This window comes from Podarcis muralis, chromosome 2 (genome assembly GCF_964188315.1).
Source record: "Podarcis muralis chromosome 2, rPodMur119.hap1.1, whole genome shotgun sequence".
NCBI lineage: Eukaryota > Metazoa > Chordata > Lepidosauria > Squamata > Lacertidae > Podarcis > Podarcis muralis.
The window spans coordinates 15718583-15745869 of NC_135656.1; the positions used below are offsets into that span (position 1 = coordinate 15718583).

At 44.9% G+C, this 27287-nt stretch overlaps 1 protein-coding gene across 6 annotated transcripts in view; it reads right to left on the bottom strand.

Moving 5' to 3' along the window:
• The window catches only part of LIMA1 (LIM domain and actin binding 1), a 77125-nt gene that overhangs the window by 6685 nt on the left and 43153 nt on the right, over nt 1-27287 (bottom strand). For 3 of the 6 annotated variants that reach the window (XM_028710798.2, XM_028710828.2, XM_077923930.1), the window contains 5 exons: nt 17889-18000; nt 14691-14845; nt 10594-10701; nt 5385-5433; nt 3607-3722 (listed from right to left, as the gene is read on the bottom strand). In XM_028710798.2, the coding sequence (XP_028566631.2) occupies nt 3607-3722; nt 5385-5433; nt 10594-10701; nt 14691-14845; nt 17889-18000 (540 nt within the window). The remainder of the gene's footprint in view (nt 1-3606; nt 3723-5384; nt 5434-10593; nt 10702-14690; nt 14846-17888; nt 18001-27287) is intronic. The other 3 variants (XM_028710837.2, XM_028710812.2, XM_077923929.1) reach the window with 2 other exon arrangements.

Below are 27287 nucleotides of genomic sequence, written 5' to 3' on the forward strand. Positions count from 1 at the left end.
TGAATACAGGGAGGGTGCTAGATCTGCCTCCGCCCACAAAAAACACAAAATGCGTACAATCTGAGAGACTGAAAGAGCAGAAGTAGCAGAGGAAATGGCTCTTAGCTTAGGTGGGCAGGCTGAAACAGCCCTGATTACATGTTTTACCTTCCAAACAGGAGCTAATATAGTTAAATGCCCCGCATTAATTTTTTTTAAAAATCTACTTATGTTGAAAAAGCTTTGAAGCCTGGAACTTCAAGTGTTTTTTTAAAAGGTGGCAGCTGATGCAGGTAATCCCATATGAAACTTTCAAGCATGCATTCTGCCTGGCAAGTTGAATGTGTTACCCAGGCAAATACATTGGGACAGCAGCTACAAACCTAACAGATTTATTGTGCTGCCATACGGACAATACCTCCTAGGCTACGCCGCTGGTTTGATCAGCCCAGGGATGATTTTCCAAACTTGCAAAGGCATACCTGCTTTTCCTTTTAAAACAAAACCACCACCTTCTGTTGCATTGATAATCAGTAAAATCTCAATGTTAACAGGATAATTTAAGCAGCATGGAATATAGATCCCTCTAATGAAAGAAAGAATTCAGGCAGTGTTGCTTGGCTGTCAAAAACTAGTTTTCCCCCAATCGCATCTGGGAACCAGACATTAGCATTTGCTGCAGCAGCATAAATTCCCCGTCCAACTTACATGCAAAAACCATGGAGGAAGGTTTTGGGGTGTGTAGAGGCAAGTTTCTTTTTCCAAGCACGCTACGATTAGCAACTACAGTGGAAGGGTGTGAAGTCCGGTTAATAAAAAGAGGAGGAGAACAGGCAAGAAAGCCGAGAGTCGAGCTCACATTAAAAAGGGAGGCAGGAGTAGAGATTAGGAACCAGGAGCAGGAAACAGAAGCTGGAAAAGACAAATGGCTATTTATAAACACATCTCTGGGCTGGAGTGAAAGCGTACTAAGATGTTCCCTGGGACAAAAACACTCTCAGATTTACACTACGAGAAACATACTCAGCCAACAACTAAGTTGCAAAAGATCAAGGAGGAAAGGTCTCTTTTAAGCAATAAATAGTATAAAGATGATAAACATTCAGTTCTGAATAATCATGAACCAAACATTGGAATTTTGTACACTTCATCTACAATATGGAAAGGGAAGCAGAAGGCCTTATGGATTACTCGCAAATTGTGCAGTGAATTAACAGTTCCCTACTCAAAAAGCAAACACACCCTTTTGTCCCCCCCACTGCCTGGCACAGAATTCAATCAAGTATAATTAAAATCTGCGGGAAATGTAGATCTGCACAAGATCAAGGTATTCTATCTATAGCATCATTTTACAGCTGCAAGGATTGGTAGCAATTTTGCAAAATGTGCGCACGCGAAAGTATATAGACAATCCAAGTTTATTATCTCATGATGGCATTTGGGCTAAAATGCTGGAATATTGACTACAACCGTCTTAATTGCCCAAACATTTTTTTAAAAACCTAGTTACTAAAATGCACATATTTGAGTTTGATGAATTATTCATGTAAGGAGGTTTAACAAGAACTGAAATTTTATTAACCACCAATATTCAAAGGAAAGGTTTACTACCAAAGATGTTGGTTTATTTTGATTCACCCTGTTAGGAGTTGAGGCAGAGTTGGGAAAGTGAGCAAAACATCTGATTATTAATAACAAAAACTGGTGATATATTTGTAAATATGTAACACATAAATCTATAAAATTACAATTAAAGAAAAAATGTAAAGCTGCATATTGGCGGTGCTTTACACCAGCAAGGATTAAGAAAATATCTGATTTTGGTACTACGGACTGTCAGAGATGTACAGCAAAATCAGTTACTTTCATGTATCTATGAATACGTTATTTTTCAGAATATGTTATTTTTTAGGGAAATCTATTATTATTGGATTTACATGCCACCTATCTGCCAAGGCACCCAAAGTAGTTTATAGTTTTAAATAATAATACCTTTATTGTCAATGTACAACCTGTGTACAATGAAATTAACCGAACCTCCCTCCCCTCCACACAAACACTCAATCTCATTGCAGTCTGTGTGCTTGTCGCACAACACACCAACCCCGAAAGCCAGTTGCACTATATTATTTTCCGTTCAGCAGCCTAACAGTCCATGGATAGAAACTGTTTCTTAGCATATTGGTATGGCTGATTATACTTCTATATCTCCTGCTTGAGGGTAGAAGATTAAAGAGGTGCTGGCCGGGGTATGAATCATCCCTGAGAATTTTTCTCGCTCTCCTAAGGCATGTCATCTAGCAGGCACAGGGGACAGCCCATAATATCATGTGCTGTGTTCTTCACCACACTCTGTTCACAATCTGAACATTTTTCCCAATAAATGCCTGGAAAGAACGAAGTCCTCTTTTCAAAGGTGGCTCTGTTAACTGGTACAAGAAATGTAACTGATAAATATGATTCTGGCAGCTAGAATTCTTGCTGCATATAACTCAGCATCTATAAAGACACCTTTGTGCAACTGGCTTTATAAAATGTGAGTAATGTTTATGGGAGGAAAAAATTGTTCATAGTGGAATAGGAAATCTAAATGCTACTGGCACCCTTTTATTACAAAATACAGACATAACAATGGTGCTGAATGTCATAATATGAGTTATTTTGTTCTCAATAAATTATTTCAATTAGTTGCACGACTGGGCTATTGGAATAATTATGGTTTTTCAAGACATTTGGCGGGGGATCTTTTATTTCTATTCTTACAAGTTTCTTTTCATTTTTTCAAAGTATATGCATATAACATACTTATTTTTGTATCTAATAAAAAATATATTAAAGATCACATAAACTTGAAATACCGTACTTTTCCATGTATAAGACTAGGGTTTTTTTACTAAAAAATGTTTAAAAAGGAGGGTTAGTCTTATACACGGGGGCAATCTCCCCCCATTTTCTTAATTCTGAGTCCTCCAAAATAGGGGCCGGCTTATACATTGGGGTGTGTTATACACGGAAAAATATGGCATGTCATTATTTTCAGAAGAGTTTGGATTTGATATCCTGCTTTATCATTACCCTAAGAAGTCTCAAAGCGGCTAACAATCTCCTTTTCCCTTCCTCCCCCACAACAAACACTCTGTGAGGTGAGTGGGGCTGACAGACTTCAGAGAAGTGTGACTAGCCCAAGGTCACCCAGCAGCTGCATGTGGAGGAGCGGAGACGCGAACCCAGTTCACCAGATTACGAGTCCACTGCTCTTAACCACTGCACCACACTGGCTCTCATTTTTATGGCTCCTATCAGGAGATCTTCAGCTTCTAAGTTTTGAAGGGCTCACAGAACCACTGCACAGAATGCTTAGTTTTCCTTCTCTGAAGTTCCTTGCATATTTCAAACTGAGGGTTGCATCCAGGGCTCCCCCCGACCCCAGCCGGAACTCGCCAGAACTCAATTCCGGCACCTCTCAGGTGGGCACTATTGCCATTCTAAGAGAACAAGGGAGGTGTTCCTGCTGAATTCCAGCTCCTCTTTTTCTAGTAAATATCCAATGCTTTTGCATGCAGAGACCCACTCGCTTTTCTCCTGTGTTGACCACTGCTACCAAAAAAACCTATCCACTGTACCTACCTTCACGGCTTTTGGGGGAGAGGTGTCCGTCTGGCTAGATGCTCTAGAATCGGGACTTTGTTGTTTGGCATAGACAGACCTTGGGGCTTCCGTTTCTTTCTGGAACTTGAACCCAGCTAGAAGAGGGGAAGATAATCTTATTAGTACCCGCCACTTAAAACTCAAAGGATTTCGTTTACATCCTGAATCGAGGACAGCACAACTAAATGCTGCGCAGGATGGGCAACTGATCTCACTTGGAACAAACGGAAAACCAGATGCAAGCAATTCAAAGACGGTCTCAGCTACTTCAGATGCTGCCTTTTCTTCACAAATGGAAACCCCTTTGAGACAAATACTGGAGCATAATGGGCTTCAAACATTTTGGCCCAAAGGGAATTATTTTCTTAACACATAAAAGGATGATGATACTTAGGTGAGGTGGGGCAGACTTAAATGTCTGCAGAGCTAAATAAGGGGGTCAGAGGTATAATCTAGGCCTGAAAACCTGCCCACTGTCTGGAATTTGTCATCCAAAAGTTCATAAGAATACACTTGGAACGAGTGTGGCTGGCTTGCATGTTTCTGTCATACAATGTGGCCAAAACTGATTTTCAGGAAAATAGGAAACTTCGTATGTGTTGTGGTTCTGCACAGTTAACACTCCAGAAGCGTTCTGATTCACTAGGTGCATTGCGCACATGACCCGGGCATTTTCCTTTGATCTGTGCTCTGTGGGGGCTGAGCTCTCTTTGGAGAGCAGTCTGTCTGAGAATGTGAGCAAGGTAGTTTCATTTTTGTTAGAGGCAGAAAGCTGCGAACATGCAGTTAGATTCTGTAGGTTTTCTTTTCTGTTTGTTATGCTTCTAAATAAAGAGTGTTAGAATAGAAGCACTGGTGTCGAGCTGAGTTATTGAAGACACCACGTCAACACAGACAAGCCATTTTACGCTGCATGTGAACTCTGCTATTATCCGGCAACTGAGAAGAGTGGCAGCGCGCGAGTGGAAGCGTGTGGGCGCCATTGAAGGTTGTCGGAGTGACAATAAATTCAGATTTATCGCAGGGCCGTTGCAGCAGACTCAGTGGGTCAAAGGATTTACGACCCACAAACTTTAACAGTATGGAAGAGGGTGCAGAGAGAGAGAGAGACAGGCCTGAGGTGGGCATATGCAGAAGTACAGGCAGTGGAAGAAAAATATTAACAGCATTTTTAAAAAAGAAAAGAAAAAAAGAAATTGTCACTTCAACCAATTCTACAAAATTCTGTAAAAGAATTTGATTTCCTCTCTTAGCAACAGAAATGGGAAACCACTGCATACCGGAAGAATACCTTGCCTCATGCCTTCAGGGTGGCCAACTTGAATAAAATATTAGTGCGGGGAGGAAGCAAGCCCCACCCTGGATAATCAATCACATGACGTGATGCACAGACACAATTTGAATGGCAATGCTCATCAACCGGGGGGGGGGGGCAGCCCCCTCAAATATTTTAGGAGGGGGGCAAAGACCCTGCAGCCCCTATGAGTTGGCTCCTATGCCTGCCATAACATCCAGATTTAGAAATATCCAGGAGGCAAAAATGACTGGTTTATTGGAGGGCTGCCGCCGCCTCTGGAATCTATGGTTTCAGAAGACAAAGCAGCTATTTCATTCGGTTAATTTCATTGTACACAGGTTGTACATTGACAATAAAGCTATTATTATTATAATAATAATTATTAATCTACACCCAGACACCAAAAGCCAAGCAAAATATGAGTCGATTTCTTATTGCAGGGGAGGGATTAAAAACTTACGAGTGCCATCTTCGCAGAGACTGGAATTCAGACCATCTACTATGGAAATCTGTAGCAGGGGGGAACATATAAACGATCAGTTCTTCAGTACATGAATATCGTCATTTGTCTGCTCTCAACAAACCATTATTGTTTAATATATTAAAGAGAAGAAACATTTAGACAAGGCACAACTGAAACAGGCCAATAAGATGTGTACAGCGCAAGGCAGACGGTGGTCAGATGCGAAGAACACAGACACTTTGCCATATCCAACTCAGAGATCTGTGTCGCCCCAAAGCCCTTAGATTCTACATTTCAGTTGCCTTAACGTAGGGTGGAAAGGGAAATGATTCATCCACTGAAGCTCCTAATTTTCAGAGACCATAGTTTCACCTGTCCTAAGTGCCTTCTCATTGCCATTTCATCTTGATATTATCACTGCTGGGGCAGAGCCAAATCCAGGTGGCTCAACAACAAATTCAGGACTATACCTGTCCCTCGGTGCTGACCTCAACAGCGTAACAGGTGTTTAAAGATGACAGCACTGATTTAAATGTCTGTGTTGCCTACTTAGCTATGAAGTCACTCTATCAGCTGAAAGAAACCTCTGAGTCCACTGTACAACACTGTTTCCCAAACTGGGGTCGCCAGATGTTTTTGGACTACAACTCCCATGATTCCTAGCAACCAGGACCAGCAATAAGGGATGATGGAAATTGTAGTCCAAAAACAGCTGGAGGCCCAACTTTGGGAAACACTGCATTTCTTTACTATAGCATCTCAGAGAAAGCTTAACTGCTTGAATGAACAAGGAACTCAAGGCCATGTACCAAATTTTATTTTTTTAGCAAATTCTTGGCCCTTTGAAAACTAAAGACGTCTGCTGTTTTTGTTTCTCACCGCTGTGGCGACGTGTTTTTAAAAGCCAGCTTTGTCCTATTTTCACCACCGAGAAGTCTTTGAAGACCTAAAAATTGGTTTGCCTCAAAACAGTCTAACAGCAGTTGTAGCCTTGGAAGACTACGCTACCGAGAGGGCGGGAGACATGTGAAATACACGGATTTATGAGCTACAAAGAGATCTTCCTTGGATAAGGTTGATGACTCTGTTGAGATTATCCAATCTACAGACCCAGAGATAAAAAAAATTGCCTCAACTATACTAAGGGTTTGAGGTCAAGATAGATAATTGGAAATGCCCTCAATCCATCAGAAGGCCCAATAGCATGCCTCTCCCAGTGGATTATCCACTGCAGACACAGCTGCTGCTGAGAAATGATTCTCAATGTACAAGGGCCTTCCCTACACACCTAAACCTGGAATTTGGGATGCGGGTGGCGCTGTGGTCTAAACCACCAAACCTCTTGGGCTTGCCGATCAGAAGGTCAGCGGTTCGAATCCCCATGACGGGTTAAGTTCCCGTTGCTCTGTCCCAGCTCCTGCCAACCTAGCAGTTCTAAAGCACACCAGTGCAAGTAGATAAATAGGTACCGCTGCAGCAGGAAGGTAAACGGCATTTCCGCGCGCTCTGGTTTCCGTCACGGTGTTCCATTGCACCAGAAGCGGTTTAGCCATGATGGCCACCTGACCCAGAAAGCTGTCTGTGGACAAACGCCGGCTCCCTTGGCCTGAAAGCTAGATGAGCGCTGCAACCCCATAGTTGCCTTTGACTGGACTTAACTGTCCAGGGGTCCTTTACCATTACCTTCTTAAATCTGGGATCTTAGGCATATAGCCACTGGTTTGAATACTGGGCTACCTCAAAGCATCCCATGATTCTCTAATGAGAGAGAGAGAGAGAGAGAGAGAGAGAGAGAGCGCAAACTGATCACTTTTAACCTCTAGCTATGGTTGCCATGTTACCACAGCGCTCCAAAACCCAGAGGTACAGGTATTGCTGTATCTTTACTACGCACCTACAGGCTACGGGAAATTGCCTCTCCAAGCTGTTAACACACAGAGTCATTGTAGAGTCTGAAGGGACCATGACTGCCATCTAGACCAACCCCCTGAAATGCAGGAATCTTTTACCCAACGAGGGGCTTGATGCCGCAACCCCGAGATTCAAAGTCTCACGCTCTACCAATTGAGCTATCTCCCAGGTAGGTGCAGGGCCAGTTGCATGAATAAAACCCTACATCGCGGCCCCCACAACACTGCTAGAATCTCTTGATTCCTATATACTATTGTTTTAGTTGTTACTGCTTTGTATCCTGCCTATATATGAACATATTTTCCAAGCCACCATCCCCTCAGCAGCAGCTTCTGCTACAGACATTTGCTTCTCTTTGAATTCAGGGCAATTATAAGGAAGAAGGGGCTAGAGTCATAACACAAGACTGCCATTTCCCTCCTCTAGGATGTCTGCTCTATTAAATAAAATGCAGCTTATGGCTGCTCACACTAAGGAACTAAATACGCCGTAATAAGCTTAACTGTGTAAATTAGCTAGATGCTACTAACAAATGGAAGCCCAATTCCGAGCAACAGAACTTAACAATTAGTTAGGAAGCACATAAGCTGGGATAAACACACTGTGCTCATTTGACTCGTTTTGGGAACAGATCACTAAGCATTCGACAGTGTCAGGGAGCTCCCGGCAGAAGGGTGATACTCCTGTGATACCGGGGAAACCCAAAAAGCACTTCTTTCTGCATGCAAACTAAAGGGTGTGTGTGCAAATAAGCACATGGGTTAGGCTTATGAAATGTTTCCACTCCGTTCCCATGTCCAGCTAGGACAGAAGGCCAACACGTTTTACATGGGTGTTTAAAAAGACAAGTGCCAACACATTCTCATCCCTCCCCCACCTCACCCCAGTCTATTCAGCGTTCTTGCATGTGCTCATCAGCCCATCAAGCAAGTGCTTAGTCACCATACGTTAGGGCTGCCATATGCCTGGATTTTCCCAGATGTTACCGGGATTTCAAAGGCGGAATTGACGTCCGAGGGGAATTTCTGAAAGGCAGCGCTTTGCCCTGGATCTTGGGCCAGCCAATCGAAAAATTGTGGGGTGTTTTTTTTTTGGCATATTTTAAAAGAGTAAAGCTCAACAGTTTTGGGAGTCTTCCTTTGGGGTTTTCCTGGTGTCTGAATTTCGAAATATGGCAACCCTACCATAGGGAGGAAATAATGCCTATAAACGTAAGAGTTATTCACTCTTTCAAATCCGCAGGAAGAGGCCTTTCATTCAGACCATCCATTTAGCTGCAGAAAAGGGAACAAAGACAGGAATTACTATGGAGTTCAATATGTGTGTTTAAGTGAGCTCACCTTTTAATGGGGAAGAGGTTACCCAGCAGAGGATTTAAAACAGTTGCCTGAGAGGATCTGCCCAGTGAGAATCAGGAAGCTGCCAATAGCTCTCCAAAAGTCAAGCTAATACACGCACACCATCCCAAATTACTAGCATTTGAAACGGACTTGTACATACTCCCCAAAACTAATCATCAAAGATGCACAAAAACTGGGCTTCAAGATGTTTATTTTTGAAATGATAAAAGCAATCAGGGGCAGAATTGCAGGACAGGGGAGAGATTTAATGCAGGGCTAGGGAGCTTCTCCCATTTTCTGCGGGAAGTTCTGCTGTGAAAAAGTGAAAAAGGAGTTTAAATACCAAAACTCACTGAATGGAAGAGGCCCTGGTTCTGGGAATCCAAAGAACCTAAGGTGAGGGTGAAAACTGCACATGGTCGAGAGTTCGAACCTCAACCTGCGATCCAGTGCACAGTTACAGCACAATCCTAACCATGACTACTCAGAAGTAAACCCTACTGAATTCCATGGTGCTTACTCCCAGGTGTGTGGGGTTTAGGCAGCCTAAATGTACACAGGATTTCAATCATTGTGTTTTGCACACATTGAATGACAGGAGTAAATGATGTTTCACACCATTTCCAGTATCTGACAGCACTAAAATCTCTAGTGTTTTGCATCTGTGCTTAGAATTTTCCAGCTGAGGATATCCACTTCTGATGAAACATCCACTTACAGAAGAGACAGAGAGTTTCCACTCCCAATTTAACAAAAGGTGGGTGGGAAGAGGAAGGAAAGACAGAGGTGTTGGTCTCAGTGACTTGCCCAAAGTTAGCAAAAGGAAACAGTCCGCCAGAAACATATCCTGCACAGAAAACCCCCTTGCAACAAGTGAATACTGTGCAAGATTTAGATACCCAGCCACCCTGAAAAGTACCCACGGCAAAACATACAGATAGGAAGAAGATTTTAATATTCTGATATGGAAGAACGCTGCAGCTCACATTTTGTTTCTATGGAGCAGTAAATTTTTCAGTGACAAAGACAGGATGCTACTCAGTATTAACCTAGCAACCTTTGGGTTATATCCAATACTATCTGTGTGCAAGCAGAACTGACTTCCACTCATGCAACAGGACTTCGCTTTCTTATCCTCCCTCCCACCCCTCAAAATTTGCTCCAGACGATTAAGGACCTATAAAGCCTTAAACGGCTCAGGACCGCAATACCTCAAGGACCGCATCTTTCTATATGAACCTACCCGGACCCTGAGATCATCTTCTGAGGCCCTTCTTCATGTGCCCCCTCCTTCAATAGGTGTGGTGGGTGGCAACACAAGAACACACCTTTTCTGAAGTGGATCCCCATCTGTGGAATGCTCTCCCCAGAGAAGTTTGCCTGGCACCTTCATAATACACCTTTAGGCGCCAGACAAAAATATTCCTTTTTAACCAGGCCTTTGGTTGATCCGATGTACATCCTATGCCCTTTTAAAAAGTGGGGGGTTTTTTGGGGGGCGGTATTTGGTTGCTGTTTTGATTTTATTCTGTGAACCGCCCTGAGACCCCAGGTATAGGGTGTTGTAGAAATTCAATAAATAATAATTATAATAGTAAGGAACTCTTCTCAAGCAGATTGAGGGAGTGCAGGGGTAGGTGGCAGAGAGGAAAGCGAAGTCCTGTTGCACTTGTACAACGCTGGAATGAAGTTTTAGGTAGCCGGTGCTAAGGGAAGAAAAAAAGGATATGAAACCTAGCATGCTTTACAGATAGATTCAATGGCTTAGATTCAATGCTGTTTTCCATGATGTTATAGTCAGAACCTCAGCACAGCCTGCAATCAATTTACATCAGCAGATACAACTCGAGTTTCCAGATGTTGCGGTTTTACAGTGTTCCGGGTGTGCCTCTCCTAGCAGTTCCTCTCCCAAGCGAAGTTGTTCTGATCTTCACCCAACACGATCCAACTCTTACCTTCTCCCCATCCTGCTGGGGAAACGTATCTTCTGAGGACGGAGGCAAGTTCTCCTTCTGTTCAGAATTGTAGCTCTTATCTTCGCTTTCAATGGCTTGAGTCTCACTCTACAGAATGACAAAGCACTTGAGCATTTGTATATTTTAAGTCCTTAAAGGGGGGGGGGGGGGGAGCTCGCTCAAGCCTTTTGAGAAAGTCGGATATGTTGTAGGACAATGGAAACGGAAGTATTTTTATACCACCCTTCAATCGTATCCTTAAAGTGGCTTTAAAACAACAACAACGTTGGAGCCCTGAGTGTCAAGATACAGCAGTTTCTATCAACACATTAGAGTGTTTTCCCAGAGAGGCCTTATTCCTTACTGGATGAAGCTCTTAGGTGGCCAGAGCTGTTATTTATCCTACACAGCAACTGTTACTAATAGCCTTCACAAAATAAGACACTGAACTCTGACCCAAGCCAGCTGTCAGGCTTTACCACAAATTAGCAGAGAAGTCGCTAAATAAGCGTGCATCCCCTTCAGATTCAAACAAAAGGATCCAAAAACCTTGCATCAAGCAAGGGGAAATGTTTAAGAAGCATTGCCTTCCAGTCTCCTGAACGCTGTTAATACAGGTTCCATACAAAGCATGCTTTTATTTCATTTTATTGCCTTGTTTTAAAAAAAATAGCTTACCATCCAATTTAACTAGCTATTGCATGTACAGTCGACTTACATCTTACATGGGTGTTACGTTCCGGCAGTCATGCACAGTGCTATTTTTCTAGAAACTCGCCATGCCGGAACTCACCATGAACACCTCCCTTGTTCTCTTATAATGGCAATGGCACCCACCTGAGAGGTGCCGGAACTGAGTTCTAGTGAGTTCTGGCTGGGGGAAAACCCTGATTATGCATATGGGCAAAATCACACAGCCAAAACAACTGCAGAAAACAACTGCAAAAGCAGCTCTACCTTTCTAAAGCTGGTGTGCCAAACATTTGTTGCCTTCCACGCATGGCGGAGAGCTTTTAAGTAACAACCATTGGATACCAGCTGCAAATGCATTATTAGACAAGCTTGGCAGTTGCAAAATCTTTAGCATTTTTATTTTACTTTCATTTGCTAAATTGGATCTGGGCATCAGCAGATTTTTCCCATTCAAATTGAGTTGGGGGTTTTTCTGGTGCCAATTACCCTAGGCAACTTAGCCTGATTTTTCTTTTTTCTTTTTCCTGGAAAACCCACCCCATTGATGCTCAGAGGCAAATCTCAGCTCCATCACAAAGGCAAATGGACCTGGAGTCCCATGGAGTGGAAGATAAAGCAGAAAAGCTGCTGGCAGGTAAAGGGTTAAGCACCCCACCACCGCCACCACTATTCCAGTGGAGAAATAACACCGCCCCCCAAAACACAAAAAACACACAAACACTGTTTTCCTTTACAAGGGGTCCCTGGGATCCTGCTAGACACATTTCTGTGTAATGAGGAGTTCAGCCCCAAGATTGCTTCTGATCTGGGATTCTCAGCCTCTTCTGCCATTATTATTAAAAATCTGGACACAATCGTGTGCTTAAGAGGCTCTGTGCATTGACCAATTCACCCCCTAGAAGCCAACAGACTGCTGACACCTGTTCTTTGAGAAAGCAAGGCAAGAAACTGAAGGCAAAGCAGAGGGAAGCCGTTAGTAGCTAAGCAGATTTGTTAATCAAGGTGCAATTACCCATGCCATTAATTTCCTTTCAATTACTGAACTAGAGCATCAGAAATACGGCGCTGCATATGGCAAGAAGAAGAAAGGCCCTGTGTCAGAGAGGTGAACCTGCCCATTGCAAGCTGCAGCAAACTTGAGAAGTTTAAGAATTTTCAGAGAATTCCCTGTTAGCGCAAAAGAGGCAGAAGGGAAGACCAGCTTCCCTAGTGCTTATGAAATCTAGACTGTGCTGTGTTTACCTGCTTACGATGCTCAAATTGTGTGCAGGGTCACAACAGCGTACAACAAACAATAGAATTCATTATTAGAGGCTCTTGCATACACACTACCCACCCAAAGGAGTCTGCCTGCTGTATCTCTGTATGATTTATTGTTCCAGCTTTGCCTCCTTTCCCATTAGCCTATGTTGGGGGGAGATAGATGGGGGACAGACTACTGCCACTACATAACTCCTGTGTTTAAAATCACTGGCCAGATTCAAGGCTATTGTAGTGATTTATAAGGCTCTTAATGTGAGTCCGGTATACCACTAAGACCATCTGATCCCTTATATCCCTGCATGATCGCAGAAGTCTTTGGGGGAGTCACTGTTAGTGGGCTCCCACATGGCTTAGACACACCAAGAGCCATGTACTCCGTATTATCGGCCCAATTCTACGAAACAACCTCATCGCCAAGATCAAACAGGCCCCTCTCTTTGTACTGAACTTCAGCTGCCTAATGAAGACCTTTTAAAAAAAAAATATAATTCAGCAAAGCCAGCTTTTTCTGATTTTGAAACTATGGTGTTAAGCAGCATAGCAATTGCTTTAAATAAAGAAACATATGCTCTGTATTGGAAGGCAATTGGATCCTTCCACCATCCCTGAGACAGCAGGGTTCTTTGCCCCTGGCAAGGGGAGGTTGCCAACTATGGGTGGAATCGAACACAGCACTTAATGGAACGTTTCCGCTTGCGCAACAAAACATTCTCCCCCATTCTGCATCCACCCCTAAATCTGTACTAGGAGTTACCCCAACTCTCTGGAGCAGAACTGGGGATGGTGCAGGGCACAGACAGTGGGAGGGAGGAAATCTTGTTGCACAAGCGGAAATCCATGCGCAGGCAGGACGCAGTAGCTGAATACGGCCCCACATCTCTGCTCAAGTCACATCAGCAACCTGTGGGGAAGATGAAGAGGGTGTGGGCTCTTCTAAGCATGTCACTTCCCCCTTTTTACTCTTGCATACACTTTTTTTAGGGACGCGGGTGGTGCTGTGGGTTAAACCACAGAGCCTAGGACTTGCCGATCAGAAGGTCGGCGGTTCGAATCCCCGTGACGGGGTGAGCTCCCGTTGCTCGGTCCCTGCGCCTGCCAACCTAGCAGTTCAAAAGCACATCAAAGTGCAAGTAGAGAAATAGGTACCGCTCCAGCGGGAAGGTAAACGGCGTTTCCGTGCGCTGCTCTGATTCACCAGAAACGGCTTAGTCATGCTGGCCACATGACCCAGAAGCTGTACGCCGGCTCCCTCGGCCAATAAAGTGAGATGAGCGCCGCAACCCCAGAGTCGGCCACGACTGGACCTAATGGTCAGGGGCCCCTTTACCTTTTTACACTTTTTTTAGTTTTTTCACCTCAAAAGGTGACACATGCTTCCCTTTTTAATCCAGAAAAAGAAAAGCAGTGGCTAAGCTATCATGAGTCTGGGAGGATACTGGGTTGTGGACACAAAGCTACCACAAGTCACCAATTTTGAACAAAACAGTACCTCCACCCCCCCAAATCGGGAAACCTGGGGCTCCTGCTAATTTCCCCCTTGAAGGACAATTTGCTCTACAGCCTCTATTCCATCTCCTGTTCAAAAATTTTCTAGCCAAGTACAGATCAGCCACAGAAGCACAGCATGAACAAATAACATTGTTATGGATGAATTGGAGCTTGGAGCCAGGGGTGGGTGTCGTGCAGGGAGAAGATGAATCCATTGATTACGTAAAACACCATACAATGAACCAGGAAAAAAGGGGAGAGAAAGAGAGAGACGATAGCAAGACTTTGGGCAAGTCACATCACCGTTTTGCACCTGGCTTCCCTCCATACACATGCTCCCAGCAAGATGGCCAGGCTGGTTTCCGAATGCATGCAGAGATCCTCAGAGGCAGAGAGCTAGGCACATGCAAACCAAGAGACAGTAGCATTTCCAAAAGCAGGAGGAAGAGGGGTGTCTGAAAACCCTTTCAGCAGCTTTAAAACAACCTACATGCCCTGTATACAATGCATTGTACAAGTCACCAACGCCACTCCTCAAGGATCCAAGTATTGCACCTTCTTCCAAACAAGATCAGCCTTCGCTGGAGTCACCCCTCATGGAGTGGGCTCTGGTAAAGCAACAGCTGGCCAGTTATAGGAAAGGGAGGACCTACCACAAGACCACCAGAGCTGCCCTGCTTGGAGACCGCTGCCTGGTACTTAGCAAGCCGATCCTTGATGGATGTTTCCGACAAGCGAGGCATCTCCTGATTCTTCCTGCTCTCTGCTTTCTCCAGGCTTGATGTCGGAGAGATGCACAGCGGATGACCTAGAACACGAGAGCAGACAGTTGTCATTACTAGTCGGTAAGGTAAAAAGGTAGGGACGCGGGTGGCGCTGTGGGTTAAACCACAGAGCCTAGGACTTGCTGATCAGAAGGTCGGCGGTTCGAATCCCCGCGACGGGGTGAGCTCCCATTGTTCGGTCCCAGCTCCTGCCAACCTAGCAGTTCGAAAGCACAAAGTGCAAGTAGATAAATAGCTACCACTCCGGTGGGAAGGTAAACAGCATTTTTGTGCGCTACTCTGGTTCGCCAGAAGCGGCTTAGTCATGCTGGCCACATGACCCGGAAGCTGTACGCCGGCTCCCTCGGCCAGTAAAGCGAGATGAGCGCCGCAACCCCAGAGTCGGTCACGACTGGACCTAATGGTCAGGGGTCCCTTTACCTTTACCTAAGGTAAAAAGGTAAAGGACCCCTGGACAGTTAAGTCCAGTCAAAGGCGACTATAGGGTTGCGGTGCTCATCTTGCTTTCAGGCCGAGGGAGCCAACATTTGTCCACAGACAGCTTTCCGGGTCATGTGGCCGGCAGGACTAAACCGCTTCTGGCACAACGGAACACTGTGACAGAAACCAGAGCGCACGGAAATGTCGTTTACCTTCCCGCCGCAGTGGGAAGGTAATTTATCTACTTGCACTGGTGTGCTTTCGAACCGCTAGGTTGGCAGGAGCTGGGACAAAGCAATGGGTGCTCACCCCGTCGTGGGGATTCGTACCGCCGACCTTCCGATCGGCAAGCGCAAGAACAGGCATAGGCAAACTCGGCCCTCCAGATGTTTTGGGACGACAACTCCCATCATCCCTAGCTAACAGGGCCAGTGGTCAGGGCTGATGGGAATTGTAGTCTCAAAACATCTGGAGGGCCAAGTTTGCCTATGCCTGCCCTAGAGGCTCAGTGGTTTAGACCACAGTGTCACCCGCATCCCCAAATGCAGATTTGCCCAGGAATGAAATCGTATATTTTTGGGTGGGGGTGGGAGAGGGAAGCAGAAAAGAGAAAGGGATGGTATTTGGAATGAGAAAGGCCATCAAGGAATTGATTTCCCCTAACCAAGGCAAGATAACTGCATCTCAAGGGCTGTTCTGACACCTGTTTTAAAGGTTTCACAATCTCCTTTGCTAGCCAAGGGCCAAACTGGCACCGGGAGAGAAACAGATTATTGCCCAATCCCTTCAAGGCAGGAGAATGGGAAGACTTTTAAAAGTGCAGCATTGGCAGACAGAAGGGGGTGGGTGGGAGGAAGCCTGAACGTTTTTGTTGCTCGTACATTTGAACCTAAAGGCAGATTCTCTTCTCCAAACTGCTGGGGCTATGTTTGGTCAGCAGAAGAACCACACCCCAAAACCGTTGTTTCAGGGGCGACAAGAAGGCAATGGAAAGGCTCATCCCTTCACCCCATAGTGTAGTTTAGCTTCCCCCTCACTTTGAAGGACACGGTACAACCCAGGGTGGGTCAAGTAACTGTCCTAGCCTCCCTCTTAGTTGCACTGTTATGTCACGCTATCTATCCTACAGCCGTTGCAGAATCGTCTCTTGTCACTTCTGCACTCACAACAGCTAAGAGTTTCTGCTCTCCCCACCCCAACCCCTTCTTCCGTGTCTGCCTATTCATTTCAGGTAACAGCAGCAACAAGAAACATCAATACACACAAGTACATGCCACCAGAAGCCTTGTACGGTGAGCAGGTGCAAGACAAGCAAATGCTCAGGAACGCAAGGCAAATAGCACTGGTTGTGGAGGGAAAGATGTCAAAAGAAACAACTGTATTTCCCTCAGTTTATAGGAAAGCAACTGCTAGCAGGATTTTCACAAACTGGTAAAGCAAAGGACAAATAAATTATGGACTATGAACCACAAATCAGTCAGCAGACTCAGCTATGAACTGGGAAGTTCTCTCCCAACCCAAATATTGCCTCTACCAAGGTAGCCTTTCCCTCAGTTTCTCTCCCAACCCCCCCAAATGTACAATTTGGGGAAATGATAACGCTGATTTACAATGCTTGATGATGGTGCCCTAGCATTGTTGGTGATGATGACAAAGATCATTGCATCAGTCATAATAATAAGGAAGAAGATTGACAATAATCCTCCAGCTGCATATTGTTTCCCTTTCGATGCTCTCTTATGCATGCGTGGAATAATGCTATCCAAGAGATGCCTCACATGAATCTATATCGTGTGCCTTCATGGTTTTCCTTATAACACGAAAGAGCTATACTGGCCCCTTTTTATTTCATGTACTGTACACCCCCTTGCCGCCTCAGGGGCCAAAAATAAAAACTGAAGATCTCAGCAGCGCATAGGGTGCAGTTGCAATGATAATGGCAATTTTAAATTTGCAACTGCAATTCTAAAAACAACACAGAGATATCAGTCCCGGACATTAAAATGAAGGGCATAGGTTTTCATTATATAAGCATGTATCAGATCTTTACCTTTTATCTTTATTGTGTTTTTAATATTCTGTTGGGAGCCTCCCAGAGTGGCTGGGGAAACCCAGCCAGATGGGCGGGGTATAAATAATAAAATTATTAATTATTATTATTATCATTGCTACTCTGCATAAAATGAGAGGAACATCAATTAGTTTATCGTTTGTTCGCCCTTTACCAAGCGCTCCAAATGCAGGTTACAAAACAAAGTCCAATCGGCAGAATACAATTTACATTAAAATAGCAAAACAGCCAACAACAGAATGACAAGACGATAGTGTGCAGCAGCAGAGAAGGAGGGAAAACATTCACTCATTTGATGGCCTGGGTAGAGAGATTTGATGGCACATATGCACCTCAGAAGGGAGGTAATTCCGCAAACTGGGGGCCACCACAGAAAAAGTCCTGGCATGCTTTGCCACCCTTCAAACCATGGAGTATGGCAGCACTGCTGATCCGCAGTGCCGTCCTCGGACATCCCAGGTTTTGGAGATGATCCCTCTTCCACTTTGCCAAAATGATGCTTAACCAGTGTACCGTACCATTTGGGGGGAAGCCGCCATAACACAAAGATCCATGCAACATTGAACGCTGCCCACCTGAGACATTGTGGCTTCTTTCTCCGGAACTGAAGTCAAGGTCTTCCGAGGAAAAGCTGTTCTCCGAGATTCTCCTACCACCAGCAACCCTGCCTTGGTCACGAAAAACCTGCTTTAAAAACAAAAGGAAAGAAAGGCACAAACCCATCAGTTTACTGGCTCGTTCCGAAACGGATTGTCTAAGCAGCGTGCTTTTGAGCACACAGGTTTCATGGCCAATAAAATTATATTCGTTAATATAAAGAATATACATCATTTACGTAACAACAAAATCAGTTCTACATCTCCTTGGTTTCCCTGGCTGAAATGCTTTGTTAGCTCCTGCCTCTACTACAAGCCTTCTAGGTTTCCTTTTGCTACAACCTCAGTCCTTCCACAACTCTATCCAGAACTCTATGGCCGAGTATTTGTTTATCTCTGTATCATGGATGTCCTCAAACATCTCCAGTAGCTTCCCTTCCAGCACAAATACCTTGTCCTTACTTCTCAGCTCTCTCCTTTCCTCTGTCCCATTAACTCACGTTTCTACTCATGCTTATTTTAGCTCCTGTGCCAAAGACCTTCCATCTCCCTGATCTGTGGCCTTAAACCACCTGGAGATTTCCAGCTCGCTTAAAACTACTCTGCTCTTTCCTCCTCGCTACTCTGTGTCTGGGACTCAGAGCAGCTATGAAATGCTTCCCTTCTCTCCTCCTTCAGATGCACTCCCCAGAACCTACTTCGTCCATTAAGACTTTCGTAAAACTCTCCATCCCAGCTGGAACAAAGCAGGCATGCTTAGCTAGCTGTCCTTCTGCCTCCTCATTCTTGCATCTCCCTTCCCAACCCTCCCTCAGTTGTCTTCCCCCCGTCAAACATTAAACTATAGGTAAAGGACCCCTGGATGGTTACTTCCAGTCAAAGGCGACTATAGGGTTGCAGGGCTTGTTTCGCTTTCAGGCCGAGGGAGCCGGCGTTTGTCCACAGACAGCTTTTCTGGGTCATGTGGCCAGCATGACTGAACCGCTTCTGGCACAACAGAACACTGTGACAGAAACCAGAATGCACGGAAATGCCGTTTACTTTCCCGCCACAGTGGTACCTATTTATCTACTTGCACTGGTATGCTTTTGAACTGCTAGGTTGGCAGGAGCTGGGACAGAGCAATGGGAGCTCACCGCCGTTGTGCAGATTCGAACTGCCGACCTTCCAATCGGCATGCCCAAGAGGTTTGGTGTTTTAAATCACAGCGCCACCCGCATCTCTGCACCAAAGGGGCAGAGATCTCTTTTTTAATGGTTACCCATCATTCCACGCAGTGGCTTTCTTGAACAGATTTTAAGGGAAACTAGGTTCCCCTTACCTTTTTAAAATTAAATATTTATTTTTTGTCTGTGGGGGCTAGAACAGATATTTTGGCCTGAGCCAAAAATCCACCTATATCTGTAATCTGTAATTGATGCTTTTGAATTATGGTGCTGGAGGAGATTCTTGAGAGTCCCACGGACTGCAAGAAGATCAAACCTATCCATTCTGAAGGAAATCAGCCCTGAGTGCTCACTGGAAGGACAGATCGTGAAGCTGAGGCTCCAATACTTTGGCCACCTCATGAGAAGAGAAGACTCCCTGGAAAAGACCCTGATGTTGGGAAAGATGGAGGGCGCAAGGAGAAGGGGACGACAGAGGATGAGATGGTTGGATGGTGTTCTTGAAGCTACCAGCAAGAGTTTGATCAAACTGCGGGAGGCAGTGGAGGACAGGAGTGCCTGGCGTGCTCTGGTCCATGGGGTCACGAAGAGTCGGACACGACTAAACGACTAAACAACATCTGTAATCAAAGTTGTGGCCACTTATAATCCAGATCATTGTCTGCTTGAGCTTATTAACCACATCTTACATTTAGCCATTGCCTTGGACAGGGGCTAGGGGTAGCACTGCAACTGGGCTCACAATAAACGAACAAACGAACTTTGTGGTGAGTTCCCCCACTTTCCCCCCCAGAAAAAAAGCACTGATTCCATGCACACTGATACCACTGTACCAATCACAACCACTTTCTTTATAACCTAGGTAGTCCACAGTTACCTAGCTGGGGGTGCGGTGGGAATCTTTAAGTTAATATTAATCTACAAAGCTGAATGTACAAGACAGACAAGCCCCACTGCCAAATGAGGCCCCAGGGCTTGCTCAAACCTTTAATTTTGTTTTGGTTTTTTTAAATGAAGTTTATTACTTTTAACTCCACCTTTCTACAGATTCCCAGGGAAGCTAACGAAAAGTTACAATGCCAATAAAAATGAAATCTCATAAGACTGACAAATACTGGCCTGCATATAATTACTCAAAACTGACAATTACATGGGTCTTAAGACAGAAAGAACCTAAGAAGAACTTGCTGGATGGAGCTAATGGTACATTTGACTGGCATTCTGTTCTCACGGAGACCGACCAGTGTTATGACTCATTTACGTACAGTATAAGCTAAACAAGCTATAGCTCAGGGCCCCACTCTCTTGGGGTCTCCCAAAAAATTTAAAGGAAAAAAACCTGGATGTACAGTACATTTCCAAGATAGAAGATAAAATTTAAAAAAACCTACACACATCAACAGTGTTTTGTGTTGTGTAGGCTCCTATGATGTAAGTAATGGCCCCCACCTGCTAGCCTGCTTCCTAAAATATCACTGGTTTGCTCATTTCTCTATATAGGGTGCCTACATTCTTCATGGACTTTTCAACAATTACTTTGATAAAATACATATTTTGTTATGTGCAAATGGCTTTAGATACATATTAGGTCCATAAATTACCATATCGCATGTATTCAACACAAAAAAGTGACAATTTGTTGTTGACAAAGGACAGTTGGACATTTAAGGTAAAGGTAAAGGGACTCCTGACCATTAGGTCCAGTCGTGGCTGACTCTGGTGTTGCGGCGCTCATCTCGCTACATTGGCTGAGGGGGCCGGCGTACAGCTTCCGGGTCATGTGGCCAGCATGACTAAACCGCTTCTGGTGAACCAGAAACACCGTTTACCTTCCCGCCAGAGAGGTACCTATTTATCTACTTGCACTTTGATGCGCTTTCGAACTGCTAGGTTGGCAGGAGCAGGGACCGAGCAACGGGAGCTCACTCCGTTGCAGGGATTCGAACCGCCGACCTTCTGATTGGCAAGTCCTAGGCCCAGTGGTTTAACCCACAGCGCCACCCACATCCCCACATAGAGCATAGGTCTTCTTCAAAAGTCCACTCAAAAGTTATTTACATTCTTCTATTTTGCATCAAGGCGGGGTGCTTCTTTTTAGCACCAGAACCTACAATTTGCTGCAACTCACAGTGCAAAGAAGGGTCTCCACCCTCATCGTTTGGCCCGAACGCTGACGTCCAGCTCCGAGGACCTTCTGATGGTTCCCTGACTGCAAGAAGTGAGGTTACAGGGAACCGGGTGGAGGGCCTTCTCGGTAGTGGTGCCCGCCCTGTGGAACGCCCTCTTGTCAGATGTCAAGGAAGTAAACAACTATCTGACTTTTAGAAGACATCTGAAGGCAGCCCTGTTTAGGGAAGTTTTTAATGTTTGATGTTTTATCGTGTTTTTAATATTCTGTTGGGAGCTGCCCAGAGTGCCTGGGGTGGCCCAGCCAGATGGGCGGGGTATAAATAATAAATTATTATAAATTATTATTATTATTATAAAGGGGCATAAATCAGGCATTCAAAAGAGGGGAAATAGAACTGCTGCCTCGTTGATTTCTATGTCCATGAACATACTCTTTTCCTCAACTGTATCACAATGCATGCACACAATGGGTATACAGTGGTACCTTGGTTCTTGAATGGCTTAGTTGTCGAACAAAACGGCTCCCGAACTCCGCAAACCCGGAAGTAAGTGTTCCAGTTTGTGAACGTTTTTTGGAAGTCAAACGTCCGACGTGGCTTCCGCTTGAGTGCAGGAAGCTCCTGCAGCCAATCGGAAGCCGCACCTTGGTTTTCGAACGGTTTCAGGAGTCGGACTCCTGGAACGGAATAAGTTCGAGAACCAAGGTACCACTGTATATGGACATACGCTCCCCACTGCTGTTTTCTCCACATCTAATGAAAGAGACTCCTATTTACGGAATATGTGACAGGAAGTCTTTAAGAAGTGCCAGAGGACTCTGTCAAACTGCATATCCAGAAGAAGTAATTGCTTAGGTACCTTGGGCTGGGTTGAGCAATATATCGATATATCGTCAAAACCCAGTTTGAAGTCCATATAGCGATTTGGTTTCATAGTTTTTGACCTGGCAATATATTTCAAACCATGATGTGTGTTTGGGCTAGGCGATATATTGTCCAAAACCGGTTTCAAGTCCATTTTCATGATATTGGTTTCATAGTTTTTGACCTATGCAAAAATCACAATGTGGGGAAAACTGTGAAGCCAGCCAATGTCTCTGCATAGCTCCATCCTTATTTCAGACATTGTGATATATCGGTATATTGCGATATTTAGCTGGGTGGTATCTCGCAATATTCAAAACCAGATATCACCCAGCCCTAACTTGGGCTGCTTTCAAAACCAGAAAAAGCTTCAAGCTGAATCAGTGGGGGCTGCAAGTCAAAGGAACAAAAATTTTGGAAGCAATTTTGGGTTTTGGATTATTACTTTTGGATTATTACTTTAATAGGAATATTGGGCCGGGGGGGGGGGGATTAAAGATGGTATTTCCTTTTACCAGTGGGTGGTAACTCAAAGCTTGAGAAAATGCTTTTTACAATTTAGCAGCATACATAAACATTAAACAATTTGCAGCTGGCTAGAAAGCAGATCAGCTAAAACGCTTGTTAAAAGTAGAGGCTTTCAAATGAAAGCGAGAGGTTGCTCAAGTTTATTTGGAGCAACTTAACCCGCGTCTTCTCTCCCCAACCCCCAGCTTGCCGTAAGCAGACAGGAATTCATTTTGGTGAGGATTTTCCCAAACACTTAACATGAATAGTTTGTGTCAACAGAACTTTAGGTCAGCGTTCAAGTTCCAGGAAGTCCCAGCATCAGGAAGGAGCTGGAGTCATGATTTCAATGGAGGTGTCGTAATTAAAATACAAAAAAATTCAAAACGTCATTGCTTTGGGGCACGAGCAGCCTGCGAAAGCTGGCAAGGGAAATAATACACACCACATAGAATAAAGTTCACGACAACCTAGCAATTTCTACTTTCCATGGAATGGAAACTTCTTAACAGGAAGTTTAGAACAGTAAGGGGAAAAAACACTTCATTCAGTCCAGTGCGTGTCGGCGAACCGAATTGTTAGGGCAGCAAAACGTCCATTTGCAAAGCAATTCTGACCTCTGTCTACTCAGAAGTAAGTCTCGTTGGAGTAAGTGGGGCTTGCTCCCAGATAAACTGGGTTGGGATCAAATACTTAGTCACCAAAGCTGTAATAAGGTAAAAGACCCCTGGATGGTTAAGTCCAGTCAAAGGCAACTACAGTATGGGGTGCGGTGCTCATCTCGCTTTTCAGGCTGAGGGAGCCAGTGTTTGTCCACAGACAGCTTTCCAAGTCATGTGGCCAGCATGACTAAACCGCTTCTGGTGCAAGGAACACCATGACGGAAACCAGAGCGCACGGAAACGCCGTTTACCTTCCCACCGCAGCGGTACCTATTTATCTACTTGCACTGTGCTTTTGAACTGCTAGGTTGGCAGGAGCTGGGACAGAGCAATGGGAGCTCACTCCATCGCGGGGATTCGAACCGCCAACCTTCCTATCAGCAAGCCCAAGAGGCTCCATGGTTTAGGCCACAGCGCCACCCGCTCCCTTCAAAAAGGAGACAAGGGAAGACAGTAGGACCTGGGGTTCTGACTAGAAAGTTATATCCAACTGAATGTTCAAGGGCCAAACTAGATACCTAACCGGGTTTCACTGACTGCATGCAACACCGCACAGGTACAGTTCCTCTCACACAAAAGGGCTTTCCCTTCATATCCTTTCACTGCACATCCCAAAAATCTGCTCCTGGGACTCTTCCAACGGTCTGCAGCAGATTTTGAGAGCCTACCCGGGGCTGCAGGGGAGGGGAAGAGATGTCCCATTGTGCAAGCAGAAACTAGCAGACAGGAGTTTCTGATTTCTTTTGTTAGAAGAAGGCAAACTTAAGAAACCTGTCATGGTGAACGCAAGAACAACTGAGGTGGGTGCTTAACTAAGGATGCAGGAGGAACCAGTTTTAAGAAGATTTATGCACATAATTTGGTAGTTCTGACCCTATCAAACTTTGCTCGAATCAGACGACCTCTTGAAATGAGTGCCCATTTATGTCTGAGCCACTCAGTGTTGTGGTTTTTTCAAAGCTCAACAAATTATACGCAGAATTGTGCACAAACCTACAGTGAAACCTCGGGTTAAGTACTCAATTCATTCCGGAGGTCTGTTCTTAACCTGAAACTGTTCTTAACCTGAAGCAGCACTTTAGCTAACGGGGCCTCCTGCTGCCGCCGCGCCGCCAGAGCACGATTTCTGTTCTCATCCTGAAGCAAAATTCTTAACCCGAGGTAATATTTCTGGGTTAGTGGAGTCTGTAACCTGAAGCGTCTATAACCTGAAGCGTATGTAACCCGAGGTACCACTGTATATGCAAAAATGCACATATGCATGTGCAGAATTTTAAAAGTTGCAAGTGCTATTGAAAGATCACCTGGTCTAAAGCCCCATTGATGCAGAAAAGCCACCTGTCAGGAAAAGTTACGTAGGTGGGTTTCTATCCTTCACTCAGCTACTAAAGTTACAGAAGCATGGCCAGAAAGGGGACATCCCTCCCTGAAGCAGCCTATCATCCATCCCTGCGTAGAGTCCGAGTTGTCACAGTTGCGCCTCCCCCCTTTATAAGACCTTCAATAGACTTAAGAGTTTATTACACTAAAAGTTATTAAGAATGTAAGAGCTGGATCAGACCAAAGGCCCGTCTAAGTCCAACCCCCTGCTCTCACAGCGGCCAGTCAGATAGTTTTGGGCAGCCCATAAGCAGGACTCAGGTAGTGCCTTGGAAGAACATGTTGGCAGCGCATGAGACTCTTAAACATGGGTAGGCAACCTAAGGCCCAGGGGCCAGATGCGGCCCAGTCGCCTTCTCAATCCGGCCCACGGACGGTCCAGGAATCAGCGTGTTGTTACATGAGTTGAATGTGTCCTTTTATTTAAAATGCATCTCTGGGTTGTTTGTGGGGCCTGCCTGGTGTTTTTACATGAGAAGAATTTGTGCTTTTGTTTAAAATGCATCTCTGGGGTTACAGTGGTATCTCTGGTTGCGAACAGGATCCGTTCCGGAGGCTCGTTCGCAACATGAAAAGAGCGCAACCTGAAGCGCCGTATCTGCGCAGGTGTGTGGCGCAATCTGGCACTTGTGTGCATGCATGAGCGGTGAAACCCGGAAGTACCCCTTTCCGGTACTTCCGGGTCACCGCGGGACGTAACCTGAAAGAACGTAACATGAAACAAACGTAACATGAGGTATGACTGCATTTGTCGGGCCCAGGAATTCGCTTCTATTTTTTTCCAAAATATAGTCCGGCCCCTCACAAGGTCTGAGGGACAGTGGACCGGCCCCCTGCTGAAAAAGTTTGCAGACCCCTGATCTTAAATCTCAGGGTTGTGGGTTCGAGCCCTGTGTTGGGCAAAAGATTCCTGCATTGCAGGGAGTTGGACTAGATGACACTCGTGGTTCCTTCCATCTCTACAATTCTGTGATTCAACAGCCCTCTTTTTAGATGAAGTGCAAAAGCCAAGGTCAATCAGCCTCAAGGCACAAGCAGTTTTAACCTCAGAGACCAAGACCAGGCATAGGCAAACTCCGGCCCTCCAGATGTTTGGGACTACAATTCCCATCATCCCTGACCACTGGTCCTGTTAGCTAGGGATGATGGGAATTGTAGTCCCAAACATCTGGAGAGCCAGAGTTTGCCTATGCCTGATCAAGACCATTTCTCTGTTCCGAACAGACGAATCCCTTGAAGTATTTAAAAGTGTTTTCTTTGGTACTCTGCATCATAAGGAAGAACCAGATCAGTTTTTTAAATGTACTTGTGAGGGCTTCATTTTACAAATGGAAGGCAGGAATGATTAATCCAAGGGTGTGGCGCTTTCAGAGAGTCATGGGGTCTCAATTGTTTTAGGGCTCGATTTCTAATTAAGAAGCCTGAAGGACAGAATCGTTGGCCGCAGTCTTCAGAGACTTGTGTCCTTCCAGGCATAACGTTAGATTGGCGACTCAAGTTTCCCATTATCAAGTGAAAAAAGTCTCTTGCACTTGCACCAGCTCCAGGAAGTCTACTTGGGCACATCAGGAGTTGGAATTACAGTCTTCCGGAGTTCCCAGCATCTTGACAAAAATAAAGTCTACTTCTAATGAGGCGCCACCTCTTTGCCTATCTCACACGTGGTACATGCTCAGAGAATCCTCATGAATTGGCAAGTTAGTAGCATTTCTTTTGCAGAAAACCAGGGCTTTCTGCAAGTGACTGGAACCCAGGCATGGGCGTAGCCAGGATTTACGTTGAGGCGCTACTTATGGGGGGAGGGCAAAACAGAGCTATCTGCGACGCAATTGGTCAGTTAGTTATTTTTATTTATTTACTTGATGTGGGGGCAGTCTCCCCTCTGCCCATGAACCCAGGTGGATTCAAACAAAAAAAGTTTCGTAATAATATTTTAATCTTTCCCCCCCATTTAGAAAGTTACATTTGTTACTCAACAATTATATTCCAACTCAACAAAACTAGTGACTACCCGCTCACCCAACAGCGATGCTTCTAACTCAGATTACACACAATTGCGTTTTAAGGTTCTGTCTGATCTAATTTCATCCTCTCTAAATGTGTTTCTTAATATTCAAACAATTAAGATTGCATTCCTGCCTGTGGTTAATTTAACCAACCGGAAATGTTGTAATGTGGGGCTTTGTTTTAGAGAAACTGATTTCATCTGAAAATGGGCAGGCTCCTACAAACCAGGATTTTTCAAATTTTTTAAAAGAAGTTTAATAAGCCATTTCCCCTAACTTTCAGCTCTCAAGTGCTCCAAGTTACACAGAGTCCTTCAGCCGTCTTCTAATCACTGTTCAGGATCCCCTGCACCTCATTCTATACTCTTTGACAGCTATCCAACCTCAGCTCACTGGCTGAAGTCCCTGCAGTCAGTCAGTCCCTGGAAAGATAAATCATAGCTGGCAGCCCCTACAGCACACCTCTTGCTTCATCATCCCTGAGGATATGTCCACTCCATGACTCAAGCAAGCCAAAATGGATTTCGGCCAACTCCCAAAGCCCAAGGAATGAGGCACTCATTGCCTGGACTTGAACGCCCTTCCATTACCTTCTTCCCACAGTGATGCTCTTTTATGGCACGCGGATGCGAACATCACATGCACACAAGCCTTGGTGCTTGAA